The 11268-nt window shown below is 52.9% G+C and overlaps 1 protein-coding gene across 1 annotated transcript; it reads right to left on the bottom strand.

Annotated features, from left to right (window-relative positions):
• Positions 1-1087: 1087 nt before the first annotated feature.
• Positions 1088-2029, bottom strand: LOC135461145 (olfactory receptor 14J1-like). The gene is made up of 2 exons (XM_064738131.1): positions 1831-2029; positions 1088-1680 (listed from the first exon to the last, which is right to left on the bottom strand). Exons 1-2 carry the CDS (start codon positions 2027-2029, stop codon positions 1088-1090), a joined length of 792 nt encoding a protein of 263 aa, XP_064594201.1.
• Between the last annotated feature and the right edge of the window lie 9239 nt (positions 2030-11268).

Here is an 11268-nt window from a genome sequence, read left to right as displayed (position 1 = left end):
AGTCCTGGCTCTGACCAACAGCGTCTGCAGTGCGACAGGAAACTCCTAGCTCATGGGAACAAACTTTCTGGCTGACTGCAGAGGCCAGGACAAAGCTGAGTGGTTTCCCTGGAGTCCCCCAGCCCTTGCTGGCCCCGGGGGCTGATGGCATTTGTGCTCCCTCAGGTTCATGTCCCCATACCAACAGAATGGGGGTGCTCCCCCTGCTCATCCAGTGCAAATGGGCTCCTGAGCCAGTGCTGCCGTGTCTGTGCCTGAAAGGATGGGGCACCTGTGTGAGCTGGGGGAGAGGCCAGGGCTGCAGAGGAGGGATGTTGTTGGCAGCTCCATCAGGACGCTCTGGGACGCTGCCCTGGGCTGTGCAGCGCACTGGGGTTGGATCAGCCCCTGCTCTGCTGCTCCTTCCCATCTGCCCCAGGGCCCTTGCAGAGCCCCAGCCATGCTGTTTGCTCCCAGCCTGCCCACGGCCAGCCTGGGGCTGCTCATGGGGGTTTTCTGTGCTGAGCATTGGCCTGGGCGTGTTCTTGAGAGAGCCTGGGCAAGGAGCCTGGAGCCCCCAGGGCCTGGCCTGAGGCATCAGCGCTGCCCCAGCAGTGCCCATGGCCTGTCCCTGCTGCAGCCCCGGCACTGCCACCCCCGGGCTGTGCCCGGCCCCGAGAGCACTCAGGCCCTGCAGCAACACCAGGGCCACCAGGGCAGCGGGGCAGGGCCATGGCAGCAGCACTGGCAACACCAAGTGCTGCTGCTGCTGGGCACAGCTGCTGGCCCAGCACTGATCTGCCCCCAGCTCTGCACACAGACATTGCTGCTGCAGCCTCAGAGAAGGCAAAAAAAGGGCATCTCTGCAGAAAACTCTGCTGGAAGATCCTTTAAGTCATTTAAAGCCACCAAGCGCACAGTGCCTCATCGACACAGTCTGTGGCCACAGGGAAGATGGAGAGAAACAAAATGAGATATGGAACAAAGAGTTGCTTTTTTTTGGACAATATGAAAAAATACCACCAAAACCAAACCAATAAGAAGTACCAAAGATGACTTTTATTACAAGTGTTTTGCAGAAATTACCAGCAATTTAATGTTTTTGAAATCAGCCAGTCATCAATCTCCAGACTGCAGCCTTGAGCTCCTGGTTCCTCAGGCTGTACATGAGGGGGTTCAGGGCTGGAGCCACCACTGAGTACAGAACTGACATGGCCAGATCCAGGGATGGGGAGGACATGGCGGGGGGCTTCAGGTAGGCAAAGATGACAGTGCTGAGAAACAGGGAGACCACGGCCAGGTGAGGGAGGCAGGTGGAAAAGGCTTTGTGCCATCCCTGCTCAGAGGGGATTCTCAGCACAGCCCTGAAGATCTGCACATAGGAGAAAACAATAAACACAAAACAGCCAAATACTAAGAAAATGGAAAACACAATGATTCTAATTTCCCTGATGTAGGAATTTGAGCAGGAGAGCTTGAGAATTGCGGGGATTTCACAGAAGAACTGGCCCAGGGCATTGCCATGGCAAAGGGGCAGGGAAAATGTATTGGCTGTGTGCATGACAGCATTGAGAAAGGCACTGGCCCAGGCAGCTGCTGCCATGTGGGCACAAGCTCTGCTGCCCAGGAGGGTCCCGTAGTGCAGGGGTTTGCAGATGGACACGTAGCAGTCATAGCACATGATGGTCAGCAGAAAAAGCTCTGTTGCAGTGCAGAAAACAAACAAAAAAAAAAAAAACAAAAAAAAAACAAACGATTGGGCAGCACATCCAGTGTAGGAGATGGTCCTGGTGTCCCAGAGGGAATTGTGCATGGCTTTGGGGACAATGGTGCAGATGGAGCCCAGGTTGCTGAGGGCCAGGTTGAGCAGGAAGAAGAACATGGGCGTGTGGAGGTGGTGGCCACAGGCTACGGCGCTGATGATGAGGCCGTTGCCCAGCAGGGCAGCCAGGGAGATGCCCAGCAAGAGGCAGAAGTGCAGGAGCTGCAGCTGCCGCGTGTCTGCCAATGCCAGCAGAACAAAGTGTCTGATGGAGCTGCTGTTGGACATTTGCTGTGTCAGGCCTTGGGGAGATGTTAATGGAGAAAAGTCAGTGACACTTTAGGGCAATATTCTTCCAGCAAAATTAAAGACTATTATGCCAGACCCTTCTCTTGCAACCCTCTGATACCCTCTAATTTTCTATCAGCTTTTCCTTTAGCTCCAAGTGGGAAGCCCTGGCTAATGCTGACTTAGGGGGACATCAGGTTCAGCGCAGCTACACAGAGGGTTTTTATAATTCAGCCTTGCGCTGCAGATGTGGGAGGAGGACAGGGTCCTGTCCTCATTTTCCAGTTTGAAACCCTGTTAAGACAGAAGGCTCTGTCAGCATCTGCACCCCCAGTGCCAGAAAGTAGGAATGGTAACACAGGAGGGGCTGCCCGCCTTGGAGCCCCGGCCCTGAGGGCAGAGGCTTGGCTGGGGGCACAGGAGGGAGGGGGCTTGTTCAGAGGGAGGGGCTGCACTGGAGGGGATCCTGAGGAACTCTCTAAACTCTCCCTGCCACAGCATTGCTGGGGTTTGTTTTGTCTCATTGCCCAATCTTCTCTCTGCTTCCAGGAGATTTCCTACCTGCAGGTGTTTCCCTGTGCCTGATCTCTCCATGCCCAGCACTCATAGACCCCAAATCTCTGTGCCCTCTCCTTGGCCCTACAGAACCCTGCCTGTTTGCAGGGCACTGGCTGGGGCAGGTTCTGTTTGCAGCTTGGAGAAAGGACAGCTCAGCCTGAGCCTGATGGCTCCATCAAAGGCGATGCTGCTGCTGTCCATGGGCAGAGTGGCTGAAAGCACATTAGGGATCTACTACTGATCACTAAAAGGTACAATTTGGATGTCTCAGGCACTTGTCAAAATTAATAATAAATAATTCATAATCAGCTTTAAAAATTTATCTCCCCCTCCCTGCCACGGTACAATAGTAGGAAACTGAATCCAGAGTCTTTGGAAATTTACTCATTTTTTAAAAAAATCCTTGTCTTGGAAATATTCTATGACTGATCAAAAACCCTCAGCATGTCAGAGCTTCATGAGCATTTCACCTCCCCTGCACCAGAAATACTCAGAGTTGTACTCACAGCATCTGTAGGCACTGGGATGTTCCAGCTTTCGGAGATGGCTCCAGGAGCTGCAGCTGCATTGTCCTGCAGCAAGAGGTTCCTGTGCCAAGGGCTGGCAGTGATTCTGCCCCAGGCGCTTCTCAGCACCTTCCCAGCCCTGACTGATTTAAGCTCTCTCTGCCTCTGTGCTGTGCCCGGATCGGCTGCAGGCAGTGCCCCAGCCCTGCTGGGCTGGCAGAAGAGCTGCTCATCAAGAGAAATGTGCTTTTGAAGCTCTTCTTGGTTACCAGAAGCTGCCTCTGTGCCAGGAGCCCAGTCCAGCTCAGCAGCACAGCACCAGGACTTTAATGAGCCTCTGGGGCTTTGTGCTCAGGCCCTGAACATCAGCCCCTGAGAGGGAGCTGAAGAAACCTCTCCAGAACTCCAAGTCAGAATCCAACTCCAAAGTTTCTTGGACTTTTAAGGGGTCCCAGAGAGGGAAACGACTGAGAAAGTGTCCCCAGGCCCAGGCAGAGCAGAGAACTGGAGGCTGTGATGACAGGTGGGGACAAAGAAAGGGAAGCCTTGGTGCCCTGGGGCAAAGCAGGGTCTGTGCCACCAAGGGCTGGGAGGAGACACCTTGTCCTGAGGCCCTGGGGCCTCCTGGCACAGCCCCAGCCAGGCTGGGCACTGTCAGCCCCTTGTCCTGCCCTCAGCATCCCCCCTAGCCCACATCCCAGTGGCCTCAAGGATCTGCTGGAAGGAGTCCCTGGGGAGCCTTGCTCAGGGATGGCCCTGGGGGACTCCTTAATGCTCCCTGCAAGGACTGCAGGTTTTTCAAAGGGCTTTGGGTTTGGCTTTTGCCTTGGAGTCTCTGAGAGGTTTGTGCAATCATGGCCTCCAATTATCTGTTTTAATTAGTCCCTGGAGAGGCTTTGTCTGTAACAACACTCAGTGGGGTTCATTAGTACTTCGGGTTACTTCAGTTTATAAGTACTTGGTGTTTCCTGTTTGATACAGACTCTATAAGAAAGATTGTGCTGTCACAGCCTCCAATTATCTGCTTTAATTAGTCCCTTGAGAGCCTTTATAAGTAATGACACTGAATGGGCTCATTAATGCTTCTGAGGTCATTGGGCAGCTACAGCATCATAGAGGAGATTCTGTGACAACACAGGACAGGTTGTGACATCATGGCATGGCTGTATGACATCATAGAGCAGGCTGTGAGATCAAAGTGTGCGCTGTGATATTATAGAGTTTCAGTGTGACATCATAGAGAAGTTTTGTGGCATCACTGAGAGGGGTTGTTGTGGAGAGCCTGGTTCAGACATGGCTTAAAGAGGCCATGAAGGTACTCAGCTGAGGGAAAGATAGAAGCCTGCTGTAAAGCAGCCTTTCCCAGGCTTGATTCTGTAAATAATTAAGGTTCTCAGCCACCTTTTATATAAACAACAAGATTCTCAGACCGTTCTGTCCTTGGCTGCTACTGGGAACAGATGGCCGGTCTAGGAACAGATATGAAAGTTCTCCAAAAGTTTTGAGAACTTTTCATATAATGGTGAGAACACTGATCTTGGTTTCAGTAAACTAACTTCAGGTATTGTAAACAAAAGGAGGAGCTGAAGTTTTCTCTACAGCCTATCGGGAGCTCAGATTTTGCAATATGCATGAAGTGAATTAACACTGTTATAAAAAGTGCCTGATTGATGAATAAATCGGAGTCAGATGCTAAATCAACAAAGGTGGTCGCTCACTTCACTTCAACAGGTTGTGACGTCACAGAGCTGGCTGTGACATCATACAGTAGAGTGTGTGGCCATTGAGCAGATCCTGCCATCATAGAGGGTGGCTCTGTGACTTCGGAGAGTGGGTTGTGACATCACCAATTGGCTGTGTAACATCATAGAGCAGGCTGTGATGTCACAGAACAGACAATGACATCACAGAATGGTTTTGTGACATCACCTTCAGCTGCATGACATTCCAGGGTTACATCCCAGAGTTAGATCTGTGACATCATAGGAGGCAGTGTGACATCACAGGGGCTGGGTGACATCACAAGGGCACAATGACATCACAGGGGCTACATGAGGTCACTGGGGAGGTCACTCTGCCCCGGCCCCCCTCACAGTTCCCCCCAGAGCAGTCCAACCCTGCTCGTGCACAGCGGGGTCCCCTGTTCCCCCGGGTCCCCCCGCCCCTGCCCCACAGCCTCCCCCAGAGGATGTTCCACGAGATCGACCCCAGAGCCTGACACGGGGATGGGGGGCCGGGGCCCTGGGGGTGGCACAGGGGGACAGGGACCCCCAGCAGTGTCCCCGTGTCCCCCAGGGCCAGAGTCTGGGCCAGAGCTCCTTCACTCTGGTACAAGCGAGGGCTTGAGAGCACTTAAAAAATCCCTGGCAAGGGAGCAGCAAGAACCAGATTTAATATTAAGTGACAGCACCACAGAGTTCCTCTGCAAGAGCCACTCTGCTCCTGACTGGATACTTCAGGCACACCAAGGAAACAAAGCAACAACAAAACCAAACAAATTCCAGGCAATCAATCCAGAAATCATCAGAGAACTCTCCCTTTCAGTGTGTGACACAAGGACAGTGAGAGCAAGGATGTAAGGAACACAGCCTAAAAGCCTAACAGAGCTCAAATTTACCAGGATTTAACCTACACCTTTACCTTTACTGACACATTCAACTTCACAATTTAGCAAAAGAACAGAGCTTAACAGTATTTAACCTTACTTAAAACTTTTGATTTAGCAATTTAAAAGAGCAATAACACAACAATATTTAACTTAGCTAATAACTTAAATTAAACTTAACAACTTAGCAAAACAACTCTCATCAGCATTTAACTTAGCTTAGACCTTGTGATTTAACCTCACTTACAGGCCTGACTGATTCAGCTATCCAAGGCACTCCAACCCCTCAGAGAGCAGCATTTCTGCCACATTTCCCCAGCACAGGCACTCCTGTGTGCACACAGACACAAAGAATCAGTGCAAGGCACCTGTGAGCAATTCCCCTGAGGGCAGGAAATGCTCACTGTGGATCCTTTGGCATCTCCCCAGCAAAGGGCAAAGGGTTGAGCCTGGAGGAGTGGGGGGATCGGCCCAAGCTCCATCGTTGTTGGGGATCCCTGAGTGCAGCAAACGGGAGAGTTCCCGGCTGGGAGAGGCCCCACTCAGAGGGAGTCGCTGGCCCAGGAGAGCTCCAGGGGCTCCTTTTGGAGCGCTGTTTGCAGGGCCCCAAGAGAGGGACTTCAGTCCCAGCAATGGTTCATCCTGGCCACACTTGGCACCAACAGCTTTCTTTGGCAATGTGAGAACAGGGATGTTGTGCCACTGAGGGAACAAAAACTGTTCCCAGGGCTGCTGCTAAAGGAACCAGGAGCTGGTTGGGCAGCAGCAGTACCTGGAGCAGACAGTGTTTGTGATGAGCTGCAGAGGAGCTGAGCCCAGGTGCTGTTGGCCAAGGCCAAGCCCCAAGGAGCATTTCTCAGCTGGCAGGACAGCCTGAGAAGGGGATGGGGGAATGCAGCAGCACAGGGCCCATGGAACCAAAAGGGACCATTGTGACACTGTGGAGCCCTGTGAGACCAAGGCACCCTTGTGACACTGTGGGGCCTCATGGAATCATGCAGAGCACTGTGACATTGCTGGGCCTCATGGAACCAAGGGGACTGTACTGATGCCATGTGACCTCATGTATGAGAATGAATGTAGCGATCATTGTGACACTGTGAGGTCCCATCAAACCAAGAGTCCACTGTGACACCGCGGAGCCACATGGAACTGTGGAGACCATTGTGACACTTTGGGGTATCATGGAACCAAGGGGCCATTGTGACACTGAGTGGACTCATGGAGCCAGACATCCATTGTGACTTTGCAAGGCCTCATGGAATCATGGAGAGACCACTATGACACTTCACAGCCTCATGGACCCTAGAGGCCATTGTGACACTGTGGGGCACCATGGAACCAAGGGGCCATTGTGACACTGAGTGGACTCATGGGATCATGGAGACCTTTGTGACACTATGAGGCCCCATGGAATAAGCAAAGCATTGTGACACTGTGAGGCCTCATGAAACCAGTGAGACCATTGTGACCCTGGAGGTCCCCACAGAACCAAGAGGACCATGGTGATACTGTGGGGCCTGGTGAAACCAAGAGGCCTTTGTGACACTGCAGGGCTGCATGGACCATAGGTCCATCGTGACATTGCAGGGCCTCGTGTCATCAGTGCTCCATTGTGACACTGGAGAGCCAAAGGAGACCATTGTGACACTGCAGGGCTGCATGGAACCCAAGGTCCATTGTGATACAAAGGGGCCTCTTGTCATCAATGGTCCGTTGTGACACTGTGGAGCCAAAGGAGACCATTGTGACACTGTGGAGCCAAAGGAGACCATTGTGACACTGCAAGGGCACATGGAATCAGTGGGACTATTGTGACACTGCAAGGCCTTCTGGAACCTAGGGGCCATTGTGACATTGTGGGACTCCAATGAACTAAGGGTCCATTGGATCCAGCTGCAGATCTTCCTGTAATCAACAAGTCCTTGTGACACTATGCGGCACCATAAAACCAAGGGAACAAAGAACAGATCTGTCTGGTTTGGCCTCCCAGGAGCCACATGACTGGTCCAACTGACCTGGACGTATTCAGGGTCTCATCTGCTATTGAAACAATGGGGCTCCATGCTTTCCTTCCTATGGAAAAGATCTGTTCTTCTCCTCCAGGCATGCTTGGCCAGAATTGGAGTTTCACCTCCAAATTTCCTTATATCCAGGGATTGTTCCCATAGGAATATTTCCAGGACAAGTCTGGCTGGCAATGGTCTCACAAGGGTCACCTCCCATCTGGCCCCAAAACACTTGTCAAGGCTCTGTGCTTTCCTTCCAGTGGGAAAGAACTGTCCTGCTTCTTGAGATGCCCATGGCTGTGATTGGGTTTCCACCTCCAAAATTCCCTATATCCAAAGACTGGTCCCAGACAAAATCTGCCACTACTGACAAATCTGGCTGGCCTTGTGCCCAGTGAGTCTCTCACCCGCCTTCCAAACACTGGGGCTCTGTGCTTTCCTTCCTATGGAAAAGAGCTGCCCTTCTAGGCCAGGTGCCCATGGCCAGAATGGGATTTCACCTCCAGCATTGCCTGTTGTGACAGACTGGAGAAGATTGTTGGATCGAAACGTGTGTGGGGGAGAAAGGGGCAGGTCCAGCACTGCCCTGCCCTGTGACCCCAATCCCCCCAGAGCCTCTATCCCAGCCCAGCAGTGTCAGTCCTTGGCACAGCACAGGCAATGCTCCACAGCCACCTCTGTAGCCCTAGCCCAGCTCCTGAGGGACCAAATGAGCCCAAGTCCCTCCTGGGGGAAGGGCCCAAGAAGACCAAGGGGTATTGAAGGCTGACCACAAGGCAAGCACACATTTTGATCCTACCTCCTCTTAGAATTTCTATTTATTTTAACACCATTGGAATCCAGGAGTTGGTAGCTCTGTGTGTGCTTCTCTGTATCTTTTTTGTCTTTCTCTCTTTCTGTGTCTTCTTCTAATTTCATTCTCTTGTAAATTTTATTTGACATAAAATATAACAGGATTACAATTTGTGGAATAGGATGGGCCAAGGTATTGCTTTGAGAAGTGTTTCTGTTGATTGTTTGTCATATTGAACATTTTGCAAAAATTTTATTGATTTTCCAGTTTGTCAGTAAAGGCTGTTTTATTGTTTTGAGTTCCTGAGAATCTCTTGTTGGTATTTCTCCAGTGCGTCCAACTCAGAGTACACAAACAACTGTAATTCCTTTTAAATGTCTCCTTGAGAGAGTTGTTTGGGGGATGGCAGTCAGGGCTTGTCTGTCCTGCTTGGCACAGCCCAGGCAGGGCTTCCCCAGCCACATTCCACACTGGTGCCTCTGAGTTGTGCTGCCCCAGCCCCAGGGACGCTCTCCTTGTCTGCCCATTCCCCCACGGTCTCTGGGCAGGGATGGCCTCAGTGGGGGCTGCTGACATCCGGAGCAGCTTGGAGGCTGCTGCTGAATTTTCCTGCTCCAGAGGCTTGTTTGGCCTTTAGTTCTTCAGTTCAGGAATTCAGTGTCCTCAGGGCTCATTAACATTGTGAACACCTTAACAAGCCAAGTCACTGGGAATATTTTGATTAAAGTTACAAAAAATTTTGTAGTTAAGTAGCTCTCAGTAGTGTATTCAAAGTGAATACATGATATTTGAAAAGACAGCCAGAAAATATTTTTTTAGGTCAAGTTTAGTTTAGTTTCCTGTTAATTTTTTGATATGTGCAGTCTCCAATTGACACTGAATCCAAGAACCTCCTCATGCAATTTGAATAGATATGAAAATCAAGACCCTTTATCACTGACAATCAATCAGGCTCTGTCCCTATCTCCAGCCCACCATTTCCCCCATCCAAGGCCTGGCACTCAGACCAGCCTTGTGCAAATCTGAGCTCCCTCCAGCCCGGGCTGCACCTGCAGCTTTAAGCTCTTTGGCTCCAACTCCCACCTGCTTTCCTTGGAGAAGGAGCTGCCCGAGACACAGAGGGATGTTCATTTCCTGTCAGCCAGCAAAGCCAAGGGAAGGCACAGCTCCATCAAATGCAAAAGTGATTCCTCTGCTGGATATTAAATCTACTTTCCACAGCAGACAGTCTCAGAGCAAAGGAAAACACCTTCTGTGCCCAGCAAAAATGCTAAGGTCCCCCACTACCTTCCTGCCCCAATTCTGCCCAGAATTGCTCTTTGCACCCACGAGTCACAGGCTGAAGTGAGGACCTCCCTCCATGCCCAGAGGGAGGAGAAGAGAGAAAGGGGATGAAGAGCTCTCCTGTGCAGAGCCAAGGTCCAAGTGCCCCTGCAGTGGGAGCCACAACTCATCAGGTTTGTGTCCTTTGGGCTCAGGGCCTGGTGACACTCAGAGGCACAGAAAGGTTTCTTGCCAACAAACACAAGTTAAACATTTGAACAGTTTAAAATCCATAACAGCTCTTCCTTCAGCTCTCTGGGATGTTCCAGCAGCATCTGACATGTCTCCAGTCTGCACTGCTCCAGTGTGAAACAGGTCCCAGGATGGTGCTGGGATCATCAGAGAGCTGATGTGTGTGCTGGAATTCAATGCCCTCCCCATCCTGCAGCAGCCCTGCATTTCCCTCCTGCAGCCTTGGTCTCCAGCACAGCCATTGAGGCTCTTTGGGTTCTGGAGTGTTGCTGCAGCCCCCAAGGACAGCTGAGCTCTGCCTTTGGCATAGTCAGGCCTGGCCAGCGCAGGCCATGCTCAGCGATTGCTTGTGTGTGCCTGGCCTTGCTGTCAGCCTCGGCAGGGGCTGCGTGGCCCCTTTGTGGCCCTGTGCTGCCCCAGCCATGGTGGGCCAGCCCCTGTGCAGGCCCAGCCCAGGCCAGGAGCATTGCGGCTGGGAACGGCCCCTGTGCCGTGGTGCCCACAGCAGCCTTGGGGCTCTGTGCCCCATGGCCTCCCTGCTGGGCAGCCTCTGCCAGCTCCTGGAGAGCCCGTGGCACCTGTGGGGCTGCACAGACAGCCCTGCCCCGGGCTCTGCCGGCCTTTGGGACAGCAGAGAGGCAGCCAGGGCTGGCCATGGCCGGGAACAGGCCCTGAGCCTCGCAGGAGGATGGAGCTGGGCCACAGCCAAACTCAGCCCAGGCCAAAGCTGGGCTCAGCATCCAGGGCTGCCAAAGGCTGGGCACAGAGACTGGCACTGACAAATGTCCTGGGCCCCCTCCCTGCTCTGTCCATGCCACCAAGGGCACAGAGCAGCCTCCTCTCTGGGGCACTTGCCTGTTTGCAATGCCTTGCACAGGCGCTGGCCCTGCCCCACAAGGCCTGGCCTGAATCCTGCCCCTGCACGCTCAGCCAGGCTGAGATGGACACTGATGGTTTCTGGGCCAGGCTCTCTGAGCCCAGCCCAGCTCCCTGCAAGCTCTGCCAGCTGCACTGAGCTCTGGGCAGCACCGAGCTCTGGGCAGCACCAAGGGCCTCTCCCCAGCCCAGCCCAGCCGGCTCTGGCCCCACAGCTCTGCTCAGGCCAGGCTGCTCTGGGCATTGCCCCATGGCCTCAGCCCCTGGCAAGGGCACAGCAGCAGCTGCAGCTGCCACAGGACTTAGCCCCAGCCATGGGGGAAGGTGCTTGGCCAAGGCCAAAGGAGGCTCCCTGGCTGCCCTCCTCCCCTCGGCCT

The sequence above is a fragment of the Zonotrichia leucophrys genome, unplaced genomic scaffold (assembly GCF_028769735.1).
Source record: "Zonotrichia leucophrys gambelii isolate GWCS_2022_RI unplaced genomic scaffold, RI_Zleu_2.0 Scaffold_194_90597, whole genome shotgun sequence".
NCBI lineage: Eukaryota > Metazoa > Chordata > Aves > Passeriformes > Passerellidae > Zonotrichia > Zonotrichia leucophrys.
Note: the sequence above shows the minus strand (reverse complement) of the source record. Positions and strands in the feature narration are given on the sequence as shown.